Source organism: Vombatus ursinus, unplaced genomic scaffold (assembly GCF_900497805.2).
Source record: "Vombatus ursinus unplaced genomic scaffold, bare-nosed wombat genome assembly UNPS02014801.1, whole genome shotgun sequence".
Classification (NCBI taxonomy): Eukaryota; Metazoa; Chordata; class Mammalia; order Diprotodontia; family Vombatidae; genus Vombatus; species Vombatus ursinus.
Genome location: NW_020954579.1, coordinates 3982976 through 4006217, shown reverse-complemented (window position 1 = coordinate 4006217; position 23242 = coordinate 3982976). Strand labels below are relative to the sequence as shown.

Below are 23242 nucleotides of genomic sequence, written 5' to 3'. Positions count from 1 at the left end.
TCCTTTACCTTCCCCTTTATAAAATGAGTAAAAAGCCTAGTAGAGGAAGATGGATTAAGACACCAACTTCTCAATGAATTTGTCCCTAATGAGGCTAATTGAAAGCCAAGTGTGTTGCGTAGTGCACAATTAAAGGCTTGGTGTGAATTCCAAAGTTTCTCTCATCATTGTAGAAGTCTCAGATTCTTTTAGCTTCTTTGAGATGATTCAGGGAAACCAGTGTTTTGAGCAATCATTACCCAGCTTAGCTTGCATAGCTCTTTTATCTAGTGTATTTATAAAGTGGAGGTTCCTAAAAGTTGGATCAGTTCTGCTTCATTGGTTGTGTGTGTGTGCACATATATGCACACACATGTACATTTGCCTGTGGTTCCCTGTAAGTTTGCTGTGTTTATGGTGAAGGCCATTCTCAGTACAATTCTTTTTTTTTCCTAGTAAAATATAAGCCACTTGAGGACAAGGTCAGTACCTTGAATTTTTTCAAAATTGAAGACATTTAATTTATCCAACAAGTATGTTATTAAATATTTACTTGTCAATAATTTGCTTGTTGGATTGAATTGAATGTCTTCAATTTTGAAAAAATTAATTCAACTCTTGATTAATTGAATGTGGATTAACCGTGTGGGACTTAACTTCCTGAGGGCTTCCTCCTCCCCTCACCACTGATTGATGTGTGCTCAGGGAATTCCAGTGTAAGGGGAAAAAAGCATACTTAGTAATAAAATAATGTGTTCCAAAGACATAAAGTTTGGGTATTTACCTGTTTGTTTTTTTCCTAATCTACTATATTCCCTCTTCTCTGTCTCGCCTCCTCAATAGAAATGGAAGAGATCATTACAAAAGGGGCCCAGGAGCTGGAGGACATTATAAAGCAGGGCTACTTGGAGAAGAAATGCAGAGGTAATAATCAGCTGCAAAAATAACAAGAGAGGAGTCTGGACCCTAGCATAGAGACTGAGGGGGATTCAGCCCAAGATATTTGAAAACAGTATGGTGTGTGGAAAAGAATACACATTTGGAGCCATAATTCTGCATTGCATTGGAGTTGTAATGGGTTCAGCTTCTGGCCCTGCCACTTGCTAGCTCTGTGGCCTTGGGTAAGTCACTTAGCTGCTCTAAGCCTCGGTTTCCTCATCTGTAAAGTAAAAGAGGTTAGACTACATAATCTTCGAGGTCCCTTCTAGCCCCAGATCTACAAGGGTCCATCTCTAAATACCCTGACAAAAGTGTAGTGAAGCATGTCCCGGGGGAGGGGGGGGGGTGGAGATCCTTTTTGTGTCAGGTGTAAGAAGGCCCAAATTTAAATTCCAGGCAAGCCCAGGTCTGGACCATTTAACTCAGTTGGTTCAAGCACAGTGCTAATGAGCTCCAGCTCATGAACTTGAATGGGTAAATTAGCTTAGCACAGAAGTAGACTTGCTCCTTAGCCTGGGGCATTATTTTTGTTCACAAAAAAAAAAAGGTAAAAAAGGGCCGTAAAACAAAGGGGTGAATCAGAAATGTTAAAATGAAGCCAGATGCAGGGATGATACATAGAATAGAGCTTTGATTCTGTACCCTACTGAGACCTGGTGCCTCATCTCTGTGACTCAATATGGGATAACCTGTGGGAGTAAAGGGGAGGGTTTCACAGTCCATTAACCTGGGAAATAAAACAGGAACACGCCGGACGGTGTGTTGGTACATTTTACGGATTCTTCAAGTGGTTGTCGTTATCTGAATTTATGTCCGCTCCTGCTCCCTCATTTAGATCATGGTTTCTTCGGCTCCGAGTGGCAGAAGCGATGGTGTGTTGTCAGTAAAGGAATCTTCTACTACTACTCTAATGAGAAAAGTAAGTGTTCCCCCTTTGCACAGCAGCCGCTCACGCCTGGATCCAAACCCTCGGTAAATCCTCCAACACTGGGGGCCTATAGGCCTCAAGATAGCAGTCTTTAACTAACACCTATTCAGGGTAGGTGCTTAGGTAAGGGATAGCGTGATGCTTTGTAAACAGTGAAGCAGATGTGAGGAGAGGCTAGGTACTTTGCAGAAAACTCCAGTGACTCATTTAGAAATGATGCTCTTTTAATGATGTTCTTGTTCATTATTCTGGGTGGCGCAGTAGATAGACCTGGAGTCAGGAAGACTTGCGTTCAAGTCTGGTCTCAAACGTTTACTAGCTATATGACCCTGGACAAGTCACTTAACCTCTGTCTGCCTCAGTTTCCTCAACTCTAAATGGGGATTAATAATAGCCATCTACCTCCCAGTGTTATAGTGAGGATAAAATGAGGCAATATTTTTAAGCACTTTGCAAATTTTAAGGTGTTGTATAAATGCTAGCTATTATCATTATCATCATTATGACTTTCAAAGTGCATTCCTCCCAACTGTCCTATAAAGGCAGGTAGAGCAAGTATTATTATCTCCATTTTACACAAAGAAAATGAGGCTCAGAGACTTGAAGTATCTCTGGTCACACAGTATCCAGTGATAGGATTGAAGCCTAGTCTCTTGAATCTAAGCTCCCAGGGTCTTCCCACTACTCCATACCACTTTGGGATCTCCTGTTTACTCCTTGGAAGCCCCTTCAAATCTCTTCCCACTATGCCTTAGGAACCAGTCATTGTGACTTGTGGTTGAAAACTTTCATTACCTGGTGGCCAGCCTTCTAGCAATGAGCTTTTCCAAACTAAGCTAGGCTGGTCCTCAGACCACAGATATGCTGGAATTCATATCTCACCAAGGAAAATTAGAGGTCAAAAGGGATTTAAACAACATACAACCCCCACACTCACCCCCATGCCCAGAAATAAGCACCCAAAGCCCAGGAAGAGGAGAGATCAGACAAGGAAGAACATTTTTAGAAAGAATGATCAACTGGATCACTTAAATAATTTTTTTTAAAAACTTATTTAAAATAGATTTTATACCTTAAAACTGCACCAAGACTTTGGAGATACCCTATAATCATAGGATATACAACTTGAAGTGACCTTACAGGTTGAGTTACCCCTTGGGAGACTTTTGTATACATGCTCAGTTCTGACTCAGCAGTCCACCAAAAGATCTTTTCTTTATCCCACTGTCAGCAGACATGAAACAGTTATATGTGACTTGTACATGCCCAGGAGTCCACCAAGCAGTACACTCTGTACATGTTTATAAGGATTCTCATTGGCCAGGCCCCTATTACATAATCCTTCTCACTCTGCCCCCATTATTTTACTCAACTGGTTATGTTATTGAGTCATTTGGGGGTTTTCTTGGTAAAGATACTGGAGTGGTTTGCCATTTCCTTCTTCAGTTCATTTTACAGATGAGGAAACTGAGGCAAACAGGGTTAAGTGACTTACCCAGGGTCACACAGCTAGCAAGTGTCTGAGGTCAGATTTGAACTCGGCAAGATGAGTCTTCCTGACTTGAATCCTGGCACTCTATTCATGGTGCCACCTAGCTTCCCTTTACTCCCCATACCTTAAGCATATCTTAAGTTTTCCTACCTCCATGTCTTTGATCAAGCCAAGCCCTACAGTTGGAATGCCTGCCCCCTCCTTTCTCTCTGCTCCCCATCTGCATTTGTTTAAATCACACCCATCTTCAAGACCCAAATCAGTGACCCCTTTTCTAGGAAATCTTCTCCAATTCCTCCCAGCCAGTTAGCAATAACCCTTCTTGGGGCAGCTAGGTGGCACAGTAGATAGAGCACCAGCCCTGAAGTCAGGAGGACCTGAGTTCAAATCCAGCCTCAGACCGAACACTTGACACTTACTAGCTGTGTGACCCTGGTCAAGTCATTTAACCCCAATTGCCTAAAAAAAATAAACAAACAAACAAATAAGTTTCACAGGGAATAGGGCCAGGAGTCAAGTGCAGGTCTCTAAGTCCAAATCCAGACCTCTTTCCATCACATTGTGATGCTGTTTTTAGGAGAATGAAGACTACCATGAGTTACCAATTGTACTTGCCATCAGAATATAATGAATACCATTTAATATGGCAAATGCAAGCATGGTAAAAAGGTAGGCCTGGGCGGTATCCCTTCCAGCCCCGAACCCTGTCATGCTGTGAAGTCAGCATGCTCATTCCTGACTGGGGATGAGGAATGAAACCAGTAACTGTAGCATTCCTAAAGTTGAAATGCAAGTACCCAGCCTATTATAGGATCAGAGATTTAGCTATGATCAAAGCTGAGAGGAACCCAACTTCATGCAGTCCAATCCCCTTCACTTTATTTATTTAGCTATTTATTTATTTCCTTTCTCTCTCTGTCATTGGTTATCAGTGACCCACCAACTGAAGCAGGGGCTCTATACCCCTTCTTTGAACTGCAAAGAAGTACTGGAATAAATTGGGTTTTGGAGTTGAATAACCAAGATTCGTATCTTATCTTTGCCACTTACTTTGTGTGACTTTGGGCAAGAAAAACTTCCCCTCTTTGGGACTCAGTTTCCTTATCTATAACATGAAGGGATTGAGCTCAATGACCTCTAAATTCACTTTCAACTAGAAATCTATCATCCTATGAACTTTCTTTTTTATTATTTTAAAATGTATTATTTATTTTTAAACATTTTTTTTAAAAATTGAGTTCTAAGTTCTCTCCCTCCCTTCCCTTCACAAATGAGGAAATGGAGTCTCAGAGAGATTAATTAATTTGCCCAAGGTCCAACCCATGACTCCATTTCGGCTCCTTTCCATCTACTGTCTCTTCCCCTGTGCCATCACCCTCCCTCCATAAGCCCCCCGACCACAATTCCTTCTCAGATTCCCAAGCAGGCGAGCCAGTCTAGCCTGGCTAGTTTTGTTTGGTTCAAATGTTCGAACAACCAATGTAATGTATGTGTCAGTGTAGAAGTATTTTGCTATTGCCCTTGTATAAAAATAGGTGGCTAATGTCTCGAACCAGCCCAGGCACCTCTAGATATATGACCACGTATGTCTTCTGTTCATTCAGAAATCCTTTATCCTCGTGGCTTTAAAAGAGAGAGAAAGAAATCCATGCTTTTATTGACCATTTTGCCATCAGGGTGAAATAAAATCTGGTGACCAAAGAAACAACAAAACATTTTAGTGGCCGCTTAGAACAAGGAGAGATACTTTAACAAAAAAGATTCTGGTGTCAAAAACCACTGCTTCATGGCTCCCTTCTCGCCAGTTACTTCTTATTGCACCCAGGACATTCTCTAAGTACAGAATGGTTGTGTATTTCTTTGAGCTCAACCAGGTGAGGATAGCTATGGATGTGGGGAAGCCAAGAACTGTTTCTACTATTTCTCCTGCTTCTATCATCTCTATTGTCTTTATCAAAAAAGTCAAGGAAGTAAGGAAACAAGTATTTATTAAGCTCCTATTATGTGCCAACTCACTGTGCTAAGCTCTTTACAATATGATCTCATTTGATCCTCACAACAGCCCTGGGAAGTGGATGCTATTACTATCCACATTTTACAGTTGAGGAAACAGACAGAAGTTAAGTGACTTGCCCAGAGTCATACAGCTAGTATCTGAGGCAGGATCTGAACCCAGGTTTTCCTGACTCTGGCCCGGCATTCTATCCACTGTGCCACCTTGCTCTATTTATCAAAAGGGTCTGGTTCTGGGGGCAGCTAGGTGGTGCAGTGGATAGAGCTCCAGCCCTGAAGTCAGGAGTACCTGAGTTCAAATCCAGTCTCAGACCAAACACTTGATGCTTACTAGCTGTGTGACCCTGCACAAGTCACTTAACCCCAATAGCCCCCCCCCCAAAAAAACCCCAAAAGGGTCTGGTTCTGTATTGCCCTTGACAAAAGAAATTAGATCCTACTGTCCCTATCTTTGTAGGAATTTACAAGCAAGAAACGGCGCAATCATACACAGATTTCCTAAAAAGTATCTCTCTCTTTTTAAAATGTCTTTCTGTTCCTCATGTTAGAAGAATTTGACTTATTCTCTGTAGTCCTAGAAGGCAGGGCTCGGAGCAGTGAGTAGAAGTTTCAGAATCTTTTCAGAATCTATTTCGGCTCGACATAAGGAAAAACTTCCAACAATTAAAGCTATCCCCCCCCCCAAAAAAAAGGCAGAATGAGCTTATGTAAGAGGTCATGGGAGGGTGGGCTTCCCCCTCACTGGAAGTCACTTGGAGATGTGTTTGAGATTATTTTCTGAGTTCTTTTTCTCACACCAGATAGCCTTTGGAAGTCTCTGTTACACTGTGACCTCTGACTGTCAAAGAAGGAAGCTTGCTTCCCCCTTTCTCTTCTGCACTTCTTTCTCTGCCCACCCAAACCTTCCTTTCTTCCTCCATACCCCTCCCAAAGCCCTGAAGTGTGGAGTGGCTGGGGATGAAGGGGAAGGAAGGGTAGAGATTATCTGGATTAGTAAGGGGCAAAGCATTCAAATTCATACACCCCCCATTTCAAGTTTTGCTCAGGGAACTTTCAAGCATTGTCTAGAATTTGCCCAGTGACCTTGAAAAGGACCTTAAACTCTGGCAAGATTTCAGAGGTAAAGGAGGCGGCTCCAGCCCTTGATGTCCAGGAATCTTTAGGATTTGCCTACCAGGATGGCAATTTATGTGTACAAATAATATGGCATCATTTTTCTATAAGAGAATTCCTTCCTAGTTTGACCTCTGTGAGGTGGGTTAAAAAGAATGGTCATTTTTTCATCATTTTCCCTCTACCATCAACTCCCCTCAGCCCTCTGCTTGAAGGGAGTGCTTCCAAGGGCAACAACACAGTCACATTAGGAACCCTCTGCCACTGTCCCTGCTCTTGGTATGAGCTCTGCAGCCCCTCATAATAATGCTTCAGCTCTGTAATGGCCTGCAAGAGCCCCACATCGCCAGCCCTACTCTCCCGGCTGTAATCATCCCTCCTCTCTCTCTGCTATTATAGATCCCTTAACATTCTAATAAATTCTCCCTCTCTGTTGTACTCTTCTGGCAAAATAACCTTCCATGTTGCATTTCCCGAGCCAGGCAGCGAGTGATCTTTGCTTTGCTCTTACGGTCACCTCTTCATGCTCTTCTCTAATAACCTTTCTTTGACTACTGTGGCCACTCGGGCATAGCACAGCTGGTCTTCGTGTCAGGGAAGATGTCTTCCCCTAGCAGTGAGATCTCTCGGGACACAGTTTTCCTCGTTTCTAGGTAAGCAGCCCAAAGGGACCCTTTTCATCAAGGACTACAGCGTACAGATGGCCCCCCACCTGCGACGAGATTCCAAGAGGGAGTCCTGCTTTGAGCTGACCTCACTGGACAGACGCAGCTATGAGGTAAGAGGAGCCCCTTGGAGGAGGGTTCTCTCTCCCACACTATCCTTCTCACACAGAAGCCGTGATTACTGGTCTGTTGTCCATCACTTTCTAGTCAATCAGTCATTCAACAGGCATTGAACGAGTGCCTGCTGTTTGCTGGGCACTGTGCTAGGTGCTGGGGATTCATACACAAGTGAGACAATCCCTGCTGCTCTGCTCATTTCTGACCTGAGATCTGTCTTCTCCTTACTGGACTGACCTCTACTATGCCATGCCCTTTTCTCAGGTCTCTATGATCCACCTTCATCCCAGACACTCTGTGGGACAGGGTTTCAAACCTGTCTTTCCATCTTCTCCATTTCATTACTGCCTGCTCACCCCTCTCCCTTCCATCTTCATATTATAGACTGGTTTCTTGTCTGTTTCCACATGTAATCTAATTTCTTTTGCATAGTCTCTGACTTCACCATAGATTTGCCTCCCCTTTCCTGTTACTCTGTCTTGTCTTCTCTTTCTATCCTCCAGATAGTTGTTTCACTGCTTCATCTCCCTTTCCTTTTCTGTCTCTTCTTTCCCTCTTTCTCCTCCCTTTCTTTCTCCCTCCTTTTCCCTTTCTCTCCCTTCCTCTCTCTCTTCTCCTCTTTCTCCCTCTCTCTCTCTCTCTCTCTCTCTCTCTCTCTCTCTCTCCTTCCCCCCTCTCTTTCCCCCATAAGGGAAAATTTGATTCCCCCCCTGATTCTTCTGCACAGCAGGCAATAGATTATTCTTCCATGTCTTTCCTATTATTCAACACAGTCTTCCTGACTCTGTGTAAAACTCTCACCAATAAAAAAAAAAAAAAAAGATTCCTTTTTACATGCTGGTGATTTTATCTTCTATTGGTACAACCAAGGGATATTTTAGCTTATTGTGAAGAAAAGGAATGCCATGTTAAAGTTAGTCCTACTCATGATCATTAGCCTTTTGACTAACAGATATCTACTAATGCCTCTCCCTTTGCTCTGTCTATAGACTTTTAGCCTTTATATAATTTATGTAAATTATAAATTATATATATTATATAAAATTATATAACACATAAAATTATATTGTATATAAAATATGTAAATTACTTAGTCCTTCACAAAGAGTCAAATATCTATGTTCATTCATTTCCTCTGAAACGTGGAACATCTCCTTAGAGTCCCTAGTGATCTTAGGCTTTCTGAAACTAGATATGAGATGTAGATATAGATATATCTATACACATATATGCACACATACATATATACACACACTATATACACATATGTATGTATAAATATATATGTTGGTAAATAAATAGGTATAAAAATAAATTATATTGTATGTGTGCTTTTAAGTCTTCTTTATGAAGTTCTCAGTTCAAATGCAGCCACCTCTTGGGAGCTTTTCTGATTTTTCCCCGACTGTTGCAGATGCTTCCTGTCTACCTCTGAAATTATTTTACATTTATTTATCTGCATACATGTTGTTCCCCTACTGAAGAACATAAGCTCCTTAAAGACCAGGCCTTTTTCCTCCTTCCCTTGTCTTTGTATCTCAAGTACATACACAGGGAATGGAAAAGTATAGTAGGTATTTAATGAATGTATATTGAATTGCATTGAATTGAATTCTAGAATTGGCAGATCCTCCTTTGTTCACATTCCAATTTTGCATAATCTTTTCCAATATCTGGCAAATCTTTATAGGATTATAGATGCAGAGTAGACTCCATTTAAAGGGTCATCAAGTCTAACCTTCTAATTTTATAGATGAGGAAACTGAAGCACAAAAAAGTAAAATGACTTGCTCAAGGTCACACAGATAATAAGGAGCAAAATTAAAATTTGATACTAGGTCCTCTGACCTCAAATCTACCCCTCTTTTCACTGTACCATCATCATCATAGCATTTATGTAGTATTTTAAGGTTTGCAAAGCACTTTACATGTGTTATCTCATTTGATTATCACAACAACCCTAAAGATAGATGCTATTATTATCCCCATTTTATAGATGAAAAAGCTAAAGAAGACAGAGTCCAAGTGACTTGTGCAGGGTCACATAGCTAGTAAATATCTGAGGCAGGATTTGAACTCAGGTCTTCCAGATTCTCAAGTCCTGCTAGCTGCCTTATGGATTCTATAATCATTTTGAAAAATTTTATGAAAATGCTTTAATCTTAACTTCATCACTGTATCTCTTCCTTCCTCTGAGCTTGTTTCCTTGCCTGTAAAATGGAGTAATAAGGTCATAGGATCTGGAGATAGAAGGGACCGTGGAGGTCATCTAGTCCAACACCCCCCCACACACACACACTTTTATAGGACTGAGGAGACTTGAAGCCCTAGGAAGTTAAAGTGACTTGCCCAAAGTCACATAAGGTGATAAGGAGGACAGCCAGGATTTGAACTCAGAACCCTCCAACTCTAAATCCAGTGTTCTTCTTGCCACTCACTTTAGATTGTCATATTACAAAACAATAGCAAAGTTTATTAGGAATAAAGAAATAAATAGCACCAGACTTTTCATGCAAGGTGTCTAAATCTGAATCTTGTCCCAAATAGGCCAAAAAATATAATTATTGTCCAGGGAGGTTCATTTTTAAGTCATTTATTTAAAATAAAAAAATTAATAAGAGTTTAATTTTTAGAGTTGAGTATTATGGGCCTGCCATATTTTCCAGGCTCTCTGCCCATGATAGCGCTTATAACTTTTCCTTCTTTTTCATTAATGTAGTCCAAGCACTCTTCATCTCATCCCAAAGCTACTTCAACAGCCTCCCAGGTAGTTCTTCACCAACATAATTTTCCTATTAAAGTCTGTCCTATACACAGTTGCTAGAATTACTTCCCTCAGATAATCTTTTCACTTAAGTCACTCCTCATATCAAAAATTTACAGTAGTTTAATATTGTCTGTCGTTAAAAAAAAAAGTGATCAATATACTGTTTTTTTGGATCACAAATACTTCTCAAAAAGCCATCAGCCCAAAGCATCCTCTCTTATTTAACAAAAAAAAAAACAAAAAAAAAAAACCAGAAACAGTTAAAACAAACTGACACAATGATACACATTATGCTTGGCAGAGCATATACTATACCCACAGTCCACCACCTCTTCATCTTTCATTTCAGAGAGGTCCAATGACATCACAGGAGGATGTCTTGAGTTTTGTGTGAACTGGATTTAAGTGAGACAAAGTTGCACAAAGTGAGAAAGAAGACATGTTCCAAGCATCATTAGTCATCATATTGTCTATTATATTAGATTTAAACTACTCTTCAAAGTATTCAAAAGTTCTTACAGCAACTTTGCCCTCATTGTCACCTCTCCACCCTTTTTTTTTCTTTTTTTAAGGCAATTGGGGTTAAGTGACTTACCCAGGGTCACACAGCTAGTAAGTGTCAAGTGTTTGGTCTGAGACAGGATTTGAACTCAGGTCCTCCTGACTTTAGGGCTGATGCTCTAGCCACTGCACCACCTAGCCACCCCTTCCTTTCCACTTTTATCAGCAAAAGTCTTCTACTCCAGCCAAGCCTAGAGTCTGTCCCTTATTCTTTCCCTGCCAGTTTACTTATTCCCATCTATGAGCCTTTGCAAACATTATCCTCCTCTCATGAAATTCTCTTCCTTCTTTCTCCACTAGTTGGTGTCCATCAATTCTTTTAGTCTCTGACAAAACCCAGCTATTCCCAAGCCACCATGACTACTTCCCGATTCTGGATCCTTCCAACATCCCTGCAGTTATTCTGTTACATCGTTCTGTACTTGCTATTGTAATGTTTCATTTTGATTTCATGGGCCTCTCTACATGTGTATCTGCTATTAGATTGAATGTCTTTTGAGCATTTCTTTTTATTATTATAATTAACAATAACATTTATAAAGTGCTTAGCAATTGGCAAAGCACTGTACATACACTATCACATTTAAGCCTCACAAAAAAAAAAGCCTCACAACTTGAGAGGTAGGTATTATAGATATAATTACCCCCATTTTACAGACAAGAAACTGAGGCTCAAAAAGGTTATTAGGGGCACAGTGAATACAGTGCCAGGCCTGGAATCAGGAAAACTCATCTTCCTGAGTTCAAATCTGGCCTCAGACACTTACTAGCTGTGTGACCCTGGGCAAGTCACTTTATTCTGTTTGCCTCAGTTGCATCTCTATAAAATGAGCTGGAGAAGGAAATGCAAACCACTCTGGTATCTTTACCAAGAAAATCCCAAAAGGGGTCATGGAGAATAGGATGTGACTAAAAACAACTAAACAGCAAGAGTGATTTGTCTGTGGTCACACAGCTGGTAGACATTGGAACCCAGGTTTCCTGACCCCAAGCCTAGTACTCTATCTGCTCCACTATGCTGCCCTCTTTATAAACTCTTCCCATAGTACCTGGTAGTTCTCTACTCAGCAATTGCTTGTTGAGTGTAGAAAGTGTAAACACCTGGTTGTGGGGCTGGCCTAAGTGGATGCAAAAGCTGAGTCTCTCTAATAGGCACACTTCTATTGTGCACATGCATAAATGCACCTTCCTCCTTGTTAAATGAGACCCATGGTATTTGATCTGAATCCAAGGCAGTCAGGAAATGCTGAGCTTTGCAAGTTTAGAGCTCTGACAGATTCTCAGCTGCCCACTTCCTTTCCCTATGCCTCCCTACCAGGGGTCATGGCAATTTTAGTGAAGTATTTGGAAGGTCATAGATTAACTCAATCATTCTTTCTCCAGTTTACAGCTATTAATCCAGCTGAAGCCAGAGATTGGGTGGACCAAATAAGTTTCTTGCTGAAGGGTAAGTATCATTAATATAGGAGCAGTTGAAATTACTCGGCATACAGATGATCGAGAGCTCCCTGTGAAATACTAAAATTTTTCCTGTCCATCATCACAAATGGCAGCAATAGTAATAATAATAATAAAAAAGATATGGATATAGATACAGATATAGATTGCTTTCAGTCTGCAAAGAGCTTGCCAAATATTATCTCATTTGATCCTCACAACAACTATGCAAACTTGGTATTATTATTATTATCCCCATTTTACAGATGAGGAAACTGAGGCAAACAGGGTAAAATGACTTGCCCAGGGCCACACAGCTAGTAGGTTTCTGATGCCAAATTTGAACTCAGGTTTTCCTGACTCCAGGTCCTGTGCTCTATCTACTGCGCCACCCAGCTGTCCTCTAATAAAAGAACTGTCATAGACTCCAGTGATTAGAGATCATCTATCTAGCCCCTTGCTTTTAAAGCTGAAGAAACAGAGGATAGAGGAGTCCCTACCAGTGGGCTTTGGGACTAGGGTTACAGTAACTTTGTTCAGTCAGTTTTCAGTCATGTCTCCATTTGGGGTTTTCTTGAAAAATATATTGGAGTGGTTTACCATTTCCTTCTCCAGCTCATTTTACAGAAAAGGAAACTGAAACAAACAGGGTGAAGTGACTTACCCAGGGTCACACAGCTAATCAGTGTGTGAGGCCAGATTTGAACTCAGGAGGATGAGTCTTCTTGACTCCAGGTCTGGTGCTCTATCCACTGCGCCGTAGGCTATGCCGCTGGAGGAGATCTTAATGATCATAGTCCAGTGGTTCTCAAAGTGTAGTCTGGGGATCCTTGTGAGTCCCTGAGACTCTTTCAGGGGGTTTAATGAGGTCAAAACTATTTTTATAATAATGGGAAGATGTTTTCTTTTCTAAAGTGGCAAATATAAATAGATATAATTCACATTAACAAATGGAGCAGCTAGGTGGTGCAGTGGGTAGAGTGCTGGGCCTGGAGTCAGGAAGCCCTGAGTTCAAATCTAACCCAAAGCTGGGTGACCCTGGGTAAGTCACTCAACCCTGTTTGCCTCAGTTTCCTTATCTTAAAAGGAGCTGGAGGAGGAAATGGTAAACCACTCCAATATCTTTGCCAAGAAAATCCCAAACGGGGTCATAAAGAATCAGACATAATTCAAAAATGACAAAACAATAACAACAGGGGGAGGGGGTAGAAACCTAAATAATTTTTAAGAGTGTCAAGAGGTCCTGAAACCAAAAAGCTAGAGAACTGCTGATCGAGTCCACTAATCTGTCCCAGTTGCTAGTGCCTCCAATCCAGGCTACCTTATACTAATTTGTACTGACCACTTTGAATTTGAATGATTGTGTGACATGGGAGACACTGGCACAGGACCTCCCAGCATGGCATGCCCACGTCAAAGAAGGCGTTGTGCTCCATGAGCAAAGCAGAATTGCAGGAGCTCAAAAGAAACGTGAGATGCTCAAATTTAGAGCCATCTCCACTCCGAAGGTTCATATGGGCTACTTGCGACCAACTCAGGGTGGAGCCTTCCCAGCTCGTATCGGTCTGATCCGACACGGTCAGACACACTGTACCTTGACCCCAACATTGTGATGTCATTTTGGTCGTCTTCAAAAACAAAGAATGACCAACACTTTGGATTTATTTGTATTTAGTGTGTTAATACCTAAACACGTATTTGTCATCTCCCTTATTAGAATGTAAGTTTAAAAGTAGGAATTGTTGCATTCTTCATATTTGTATTCTTAGCAAATCTCCCAGTGTCTAATATATAATAGGTACTTAATAAATGCTTATTGATTGATCCAGTGTCATAACTTTCTAAAAGTAAACTGTGGCCTAGAGGGGGGAGATAATGATCAGTAAACAAAGTATATACTCCTAGTCTGGAAAAGATCTTGCAGGGGTGGGGAACCTGCGGCCTCAAGGCCACATCTGGCCTTCTAGGTCCTTGGGTTTGACCTTTTGATGGAGTCTAGGTTTTGCAGAACAAATCCTTTTATTAAGAGAATTTGTTCTGTGAAGTTTGGATTCAGTCAAAGGGCCGCACTTGAGGACCTAGAGGTCCACATGTGGCCTCGAGGCCGCAGGTTCCCCACCAGTACATAGAGGTGGGGGGAACTTCTGAGATCTTTTTGTCCAACCCTTTCATTTTATGGAAGAGGAAACGGTGGTGGTGGTGTTGTTCAGTCGTGCCCAACTCTTCCTGACCCCATGGATCATAGCGTGCCGGGTCCTTCTATCCTTCACTGTCTCTCAGACCCTGTTCAAGTTATCCTCATTGTTTCCATGACACTATCTATCGGTCTCATCCTCTGTCATCCCTTTCTCCTTTTGCCTTCAGTCTTTCCCAATATCAGAATCTTTTCACAGTGAGTCCCATCTTCTCATTACTTGGCCAAAGCATTTAAGCTCCCTTACCGTGAGTAGTCTGACTGAGGCCTAGTAAACAGATCACAATAATGAGTCCGGACAGGAAAACCTTGGAAGTCATCCAGCTCACCCCAAGTCTGTACCTGTGCTACAGGGTACCAGGGAGATTCCAGTCTGGTCAGGACTCATCCCTGTGGTTCATAACTACAAATTTCTCCCCTATCCCTAATTTAAATTCAGCCTGCTACAATTTAGGCCTCACTCCTTCCTATCCTGCCCTCAGCAGAGACAGGCAATCTAGAGCTGGATATTGTGGTGGGTTTATTCAGGGCCCTGGAGGGTTAAAAACAGACTGCTTGTTTTCCGGTCACCATTCAGTTTGGGTGGCCAAGGCAGCCTGAGGCGTGGTATCTCTGCTCTTAGAGCACCCTCTGCTGGGCAGTGTAGCCTCATGACAGGTCAGAGGCAGCGTGGTCTGGAAGGAGGCCTCTTGGCATTCATTGATTTGACAGGTAGACAGAGCCAGCCCAGAATCCATATCCCGAAACTGTCCGGTCTAGACAGTATTTGTTCATGTTTCAGAGCAGCCAAGGCCCTACCTCCTCAGGAAGAGGGAGAAAAGTCCAACTTTGTGTTTAGCCTGTGAGTTGGAGGGAGATCTCTCAGAATTGGGGATTCCAAGCCTCATCCAACTTTGAGCTTTTTTCATAGATGAAAAGGAGCACAGTTGTGTTCATTACAAAGGATTGCCCCTTTTCCTTGACTAGACTTTTGCCATCACAAGAACATCACATATAATAAAGCAGAATGAGGCAAACACAAACATTGATGGAGACAACAGTGTACCGGCTGATCTAGGTGCCCTGGATTTATGCATGTAATATACCCCTAAGTGTGTAAACCTCCATAAAGCTCAGTACAACTTTATTGAGCTTTACCCTGTGGTCCTTTCAGAATCCACATTGAAGGAATTATCCATTCCATTTATTTTTTAAAAAACAAACAAAATAACAACATATGAGCAAAACCACAAATGCACCTTTGATCTTTTCCTCATATCAGGTGACTCCAGAATTTTAGATGAGAATGATTGCACACCCTTTATTAAAAGCCTGATCCAGCTAAACATTGTTATTGCCCTGTGAAATCAGTCAAAAGACTGCACATGCTTTCCTTCCCCAGAGTGGGGATGGCTTCATTCAGCCATACTGTAAAGTACCCTCAGCTGAATGGAAAACCAAAAAAAAGGGGGGGGGGGCTTTTGAGGGTACTCAATATCCCACATCAGAGAACAAGATATCTGCTTATTAATAATCACATCACCCTCTCCCTCTGGTGCCCTGATGCAGGCCTGTGGTGCTATGTCTTAGCATCACTGTGCAATGACCCACTTTATGGCCAACAGACTTTATAATTGCAAAAGGACATTGCTGTAGCTGCAATTCATTTCAAGTCAATTCTGCCCACATTTATTAAACCTTCTACTCTGTGCAAGGACCCCTGCTAGGCACAGGGCCCAAACAGACAAAAATTAAGCACTCCCTACCTTCAAGGGGTTTACATTCTACTAAGGGGATACAGTACCTTCTCTAGCAGGATGACAAGAATGAGGCATGTACTAATTACTGGTCAGGGGCAGAGAGGGAGATCAAGGAAGGCTTCATGGAGGAGTCAGCAAATGAGTTGTGCTTTAGGTCTCAGGTGGAAGTGAGAAGGGAACAGGTATTGTTCCAGACAAGGGAAAGAACCAAGGCAAAGGCCTTGTCATCTACAGGCAGCATCTGGATTGTAGAGGGTGTAAAGAGGAGAAATATGAAATAAGGTCATGGACCTAGAAGTGGACAGGTCCTCAGAGACCATCAAGTGCAGCCCACTTTACAAACTGAAATAATTAAGGCCTAGAGAAGAGGTGAGATCTGACAAAGGCCACACCAGCAGTAAACATCAAAGATGGGATATGAACCCACATCCTCTGGCCCCAGAACCAGAGCTCTGGAAATATAGCAGAGGCGCTAGGAGGTGGATTGTGGTGGGCTCTTCATGGCTGAGGAATGTGCATTTTATCCTAGAGGGAACCACTGGGGATTTTTGAGTAGGAGGCTGACTGAGATCAGTTCTGTGTTTTAGGAATATCAATTTGGCAGCTGGGAGAAGGGAGGGGGGAAGAGGGGAGAATTTCACCTCTGAGATCCATTCATTAACTATTTCACTTAAATCCACTTCACTTGCATGTCATGGCATCACCTCCCTGATGTCATGGTCCTCTTTGAGAATGAAGGACAAACCACCACCACCTTTATCTACTTTATTTATATCTTTGAGGTTTTGGTGGTGGGTTTTTGTTACTTTTTTTCTTCCACTTCTTCTTGTCCTCATTAGCTTAGGACCCTTCTGTAAATTCCACCAAAGTCCAGAGGAGCAGGACCACTAACACGATGTACTGTATTCAGCTGCCAAAGCCACCATTGATCCCCATAAGCTTCACATACCTTAGAGAACCTCTGAAGAGCCCTCTTTCTGCTTGCCAACATTCACTTTTCTGCCCTTTTCTCTTCTCTTGTCCTCATGCTCTCACACACGATCATACCTTACACACACACACACAGACACCCGTACTTTCTGAGGTTGCTTCATCCTGATCAAGTTTTATTGCAGAAAAGGATTTATGTTGATGGTTTAAACCTTACACAGTGTTCATCTGGCCTTTTCTCTGGATTTCCTGCCACTGGGGCCCACATTAAAAATAACAGCGCTTAATCTAGTATTTCCATTTTCTTTTGACATGTTTTATTCCCTGGACTACTTCTCTGCTTCGGCTCTTTTCCTTCTCTCCATGTTAATCCCTTCCCATCTTTTGCCCTGGCAGATCTGAACTCTTTAACCATCCCTTTTGAAGAAGAGGAAGAGGAGACGTATGATGATATTGATGGCTTTGACTCCTCAAATACCAGTGCACACTGCAAACCTGTTATCTTTCCTGGGAATCTGGGGAAAAAAGAAACTGGGATGGAGGAGGACCAGGAGGAGGAAGAAAAGGAAGAGGACATTTATGAAGTGCTGCCAGGTGAGAAGATGTAAAGTCTACCTTCACTTCCAGTTTGAACCTCTCTAGAGCTGTTTAAAGGACAGGCTTTGATAGAGTCCAGGGTGAGCTCTTCTCACCTTCTAAAGGGAAGCAAAATGGGACCAATCCTTGGGAATCTTCTTGGAGGCCCAGCAGGGAGAGCTCCCTGGATCTGACAACAAGATGACGTTATAGAGTCTCAGAGTTGGAAGGGACCTTCAAGGCCGTCTCCTCTACCCATCTGAAGCATGGGTACAACATCCCAACAAGGGCTCCTGGGTTATATTATTTAGATAAAGGAGTGTGCTGATAAGTGTTTAATAACTGGCTCTCCACGGGGGGAAATGTACACACAAGACACTTTTAAGGTTAATCTTTATTATTAAACATGTTATCCATCACTTTCTTAGGTCTAGGCGATCAAAACAAAATGAAAAATAGATCTTTGATTTGTAATGTTTGCTGATTTCTGAGGTAAAAACACTCACATAGAAAATTTAACAACTGGCTAAGCCAGTATGAGCCAACCCCAGCACATTACTGTCTAGATGCCAGTCTCCATCCCTCCTGTCTTCTTGCGAGAGCAAAGAGTAAAATGTCTAGAGAACCCGAGGTCGTGTTCTGGGTCTACTAGTTACCAGCTGACTGGGAAGCCTTGGAGGAGTCACCTCATTCCTTCCAAGCCTCAGCTTCCTTCTCTGTGTAATAATAAATGACAATAGTGAACAGTAAAGGTAACCACGGCATGATGAACAGAAAGCTGGGCTCAGGGTCAGAAAGACCTTCTGTACATTCTAGCTGTGTGACTCTGGGCAAGTTACTTCACCTTTCATTGTACCAGACAACTCTCTGAAACTGTAAGGTGACCAGAAGGTGCCCGCCTGCACTGGTAAAGGGAATTTTCTTACCCAAGCGTTCTCTCTATCAATGAAGTCACAGGTTCAGGTCCCTATCCTACAATAATAGTTGCTATCGGGTTTGCAAAGGAAGGAAGGAAAGAAGGAAGAAAGGAAGGAAAGGGAAGGGAAAGGAAGGGAAGGAAAGGAAATTAGTATTTATTAAGTATTTACTATGTGCCAAGCACTGTGCTAAGCTCTGAGGATATAAATGCTGTACAGGTAAAAAGAAATACAGTTCCTGCCCTCAAGGAGCTTACATTCTAATAAGGAATATGAGCCTCTAAAGGAAGTTGAAAAGTAAGGGAGTGGAGGGAGGTAAATGTACATCGTTCAGGGGAATGTTTTTGAAGTCCAAAAAATCAGGAAAAGGTCTGAGAGGGGAATGAAGCAAGGTCTGCCTGGGCCCTTCCATAAAATGGCGACTACAGGAGGAACTTGCCACTGGGAAGAAAAAGGGGGTGAACCTTGAAGAAGGCTATTCCAGGGTGAGCAGGTCACAGGGATAGTAGGTTATTGGAGATAAGAAACCCCCCAGCACTTCCAAGATGAAATAGATGCAGACGCGTGGTTTTGAAGTCCAGAAAGTTAAGAACAAGGTTAGGAAAGGAACTGTAAAGCACCTTTCTCAATCATCAAACCTTTATTAAGTGCTTACTATGTGCCAAGCACTGTGTTAAGCACTAGACATTACATACATTATCTCAGAGGAAATGTCCATTCACCTCAAAATTGTATAAAATGTTTCAGAAGTCCAAAGGATAGGCATAAGGACTGGACCAATGAATTCACTGATAGAAGGAACTCTTGGAAGAGGAAAATCCCTCTACCAATGGAGGTGGGTACCTTCTATGTAAATTATGGCCTTATAGAGCTGCCTAGAGCACTGAAAAGGTAAGTAACTTATCGAGGGTCACTCAACCGGTATGTGCCAAAGTCAAGACTTGAACCCAGGTCTTCCTGGTTCTGAAGCCAGCTGTCTATCATTCTCATCATTATTATTACTCTTGCACTCAGAAGGAAGCTGAGGCATGGAGAGAATGAGGTGACTCACCCAAGCCTTCACAACAAGCAGCAGCAGAACCAGGTTTTATTCCTTGCTTATACAAGGAGATAGGAGAGCTGGAGACTAGCATGTTGACCAGGGCTTCTTCACCTTTCTTGTGTCCTTGACCCCTATGTCATCCTGGTGAAGCCTATGGACCCCTTCTCAGAAGAATGCTTTTAAATGAATCAAATAAAATTCAGAGTTTTACAAAGGAAAATGATTATGCTGAATTAGAGTTACCAAAATATTATTAATAATAACGACCATAGCTAGCATTTACATAGCACCTTTAGGTTTGTGAAATGCTTTGCAAATAGTGTCTCATTTTATCCCCATAACAACTCTGGAAGGCAGGTACTATTATTATCCTCATTTTACCCATGGGGAAAATGAAGCAGATAGAGGTTAAATGACTTGCCCAGGGTCACACAGCTAGTAAGTGTCTGAGGTTAGATTTGAATTCAGGTCTTCCTGACTCCAGGTACAGTGTTCTATCCATTGAGCCACCTTGAGGGGAAGAAAAAAAGAATGGACTCCCAAGTTAAATAGCCCTGATCTACATTATGTGATACAGGATCCTATGTTGGAGATGTTGAGTAGGGGAGCCATGCTTCAGATGGGGGGCTAGAGTAGATAACCCTTGAATGCCCCTCTATAAGTTCACCTTGTAGTCAGAGCATGAGAGGGACTCACTAGATGCTGGGACTTACTAGAAATTTAAGTAATAAAATTTATTAATGTAGTAAAATGTTATGGCCTAATTCATTATTATATGAATCTAAGGAGCTATCTATGGCCAAAACAAAATAAAACAAAACAAAAAAACAACCCTTCAATATGGGTGTGGACTCTGTCCACAGCCTCTCCCTACACAAGCATTATACTTTTGTTACAAAGAGATACCCACTGACATCTCCAAAAATGTGGACAGCACCACTTCTTGAGTGGATGACAGCAGCTAGTGTGCAGCGTTGGGTCCAATGTGGGAAATCGAAATTAAAAGACTAGCTATCTCATCAGGTGGGAGTACCCTTCCCACCCACACTGATAGACCACAACTGCTTTGAGCCTCATGAGACAGTCTTCATGAATTGTCATGGCCAAAATAGTCATTACCTGGTGGCCAAGCTTCTAAGAATCATAGCTTTGGATGTGGAATGGACTTTAGACATCCTTGAGTTCAACCCCCTCTTTTTACAGAGAAAGAAACTAAGGCACAACGAAATAAAGCGATGTGCCCAAGATCACACAGAAAGTAAATAAGAAGGCCAGGATCTGAACCTAGTTTCTCTGATTGCAAATCCAAAGCTATTTATTACCATGGCGTCCCTCCTGTCTCCTGAGGGTGAGCTTGACCCAGAAGAGAAGGCCTGCCGTGGCTTGCTGACATAGGCTTCTAAAACCAAGGCTCCCTGAATGCTACCACATAGCAACAGAATAGGACGTCTTTTGAAGGTCCATGTACATTAGGGCTGAGTCCTGTATTTCACAGAAATTAGAAAATGAGTCTTTTTAATTGTGAGGTTCGTTAGACCACTGACTCTTAAAAACCTATCCAGAAATCTCCACTCCTACAGAAAATTGGCAAGAGCTCATTGTATCTGCTTTAGAAGATGAAGGTAAGCTGGAGTTTACAGGTCCTAGGTGAACTTAGGGACTCAGGAAAAAACCAGCACTAGGGGAGAGGAACAGCTGGTTGGCTGAAGAGCGCCATTAGTAAGTTGCATCTCAAAGTTCCCCAAGGAGAGAATTCCTGCCTCCTGAAACTATAGCCTTTCTCTACCCTGAACACAGTCAACTGCCCCAAAATAAGCAGCCAAAGGGGCGAAGTTTCCAAGACCCTGGAACTCTTTCCTGGTTGGGTGGGGGCTTCAGACACCACCCAACCGAGCCATTGGGATCTCCAACCTCTTTCTGGGCCACCTCCAGCCTCTGCCAATCCCCTGATTTCCAACGCTCTTTGTTGTGGTGTTTTATTATGTAAATGAAGTCTTGGTTAAGGTCGAACTATTTCTTGTGTCTCAAGTTTAAAAAAAAAATGATAATTTCCCCAGCAAGTCATCGTCGTTAATGAAGTTTTACAAAAACAGATACAACCGAAGGAAAATAAAATTTCACAGGTGATAAATTTTTCCAATTTCCCTGGCAGAATTCGATAGGATTGTTAAATTAAGAGTGAAGGTGTCTGTTAGAAAGCAACAAGCAGTGATGGGTAATTTTATAGAGTGGAAAATTGAATCAAATTGCTACATTAAAACACAGCTCCTCTGAGAATCTTCCCTTTCGCAGTCTGCGCCATTGCAACAGCAGGGGTGCAGAGATGGAGCTAATTCACAACGCCATCTAAAAGGAGATGCACTCCCAAATTTGGCTAGGGTCTTCCTAATGATATCATACCCCAGCTCACCCCCCCACCCAAGCTAAGGGAAGTATCCAGTTGACAATCTACTTTAGGGTTACAGCTGTGGAAGAGTGCTCTGTGGAAACCTCATTGAACAGATCTCTGGGAAAGAGAGAATAGTCTTTTCATTCACCATTCTTAGTCCTAAAAAAAATGGCGGGGGGGGGGGTGACTCAGAGATTGGTGGAGCAAGGCAAGATAAAATAAAAGCTGCTTCTGGAGCCAGTACTTTTACCCGGGCACTTTGAGGAAGTGAAATACTTTGGGTGTCATCCCCCTACCCCAGGTGGCAGCCGCTATGATTGGATTCTTCATTACCATCCCTTCTCCTATCTTCTGCCTTCCTCCCCAGCCAATGTGAAAGTGCCCTGGGTAGGAGGGCATCCTGCCAAAATTCATGCCAATTTGGATGAGTTTTACTGGATCCAAGGGGGTTGCCCTGGCAAGCAAACCAGTCTGCTTTATGTTGGAAAGAGACAAATTCCATGTCTGGAATATCTGTCCAGTCTGGAGATACAAAGCTTAATGGGAAATGGCCCATGCCCATGCTAAGAGGAAAGTCCCATCTCTTCTTTCTCCTTGAGGATAGAGGAGCTGGAAACAACATGCCTCAGAATTTCCCGAAGAAAATGCAGTGCCAGATTTCCAAGGGCCCTTCCTAAAAACCCCCACCCATCACCACACTTACAGGGCACCTTACAGCTGCTTAATTATTTATTACATTAATTTATTTAATTTTTATATTAAATTTAATTATTATATTAATGTTTCAGCCACAATTCTTCATTCTACAGCTTCCACTCTAGAGCAGTTTGGTGCTTCTGGAGTTCACTTGAGAGCCTTGACTGTACCACACCAGCGGCCCACAGAGGAGTGAGAGAGAGAGCAAAATGGAAAGATCTGCCTTCCTGGTTCTTTGCCTCTCCTCCCTCTCTCTACCCTCCTCTCACTGTTCTGTTCCCCTTGTATCAGCTCCCCTCACTCCATTGTAGGACTGCACACCAAGTAATGGCAGCAATTTAGAGAGCTGACCATTCTACTTGGGGTAGGAATAGTGTTACCCCTCTATAAGGTTGGAGATTACACAGACCTCCTCCCCCCAGCCCCTAGACCGGTGTTTCATAACCTAAGGTCCTTTGATCCCCAAGGAATCCCAGGATAGATTTCAGGGGGTTCATGAACTTGGATGAGAAAAAAATTACATGTTTATTTCAATATATTTGGTTGCCTTTGTAATCCTAATAATTTTATTTTATTCATTTAAACGCATTATGCTGAGAAGGGGTCCACAGACTTTACCAGAGTACCAGAGGGGTCCATGACATGAAATAAAAATTAAGAACCACTGCCTTAAACAGTCTAGTTAGAAATATCCAGCTCTGTGTGTGTGTGTGTGTGTGTGTGTGTGTGTGTGTGTGTGTGTGTGTGT

At 42.3% G+C, this 23242-nt stretch overlaps 1 protein-coding gene across 1 annotated transcript in view; it reads left to right on the top strand.

Annotated features, from left to right (window-relative positions):
• SKAP1 (src kinase associated phosphoprotein 1) overlaps positions 1-23242 on the top strand; it is a 382402-nt gene that overhangs the window by 294408 nt on the left and 64752 nt on the right. Inside the window, exons 5-9 of the mRNA XM_027872845.1 lie at positions 823-903; positions 1754-1837; positions 7118-7242; positions 11958-12021; positions 17271-17468. Of these exons, the coding sequence (XP_027728646.1) occupies positions 823-903; positions 1754-1837; positions 7118-7242; positions 11958-12021; positions 17271-17468 (552 nt within the window). The remainder of the gene's footprint in view (positions 1-822; positions 904-1753; positions 1838-7117; positions 7243-11957; positions 12022-17270; positions 17469-23242) is intronic.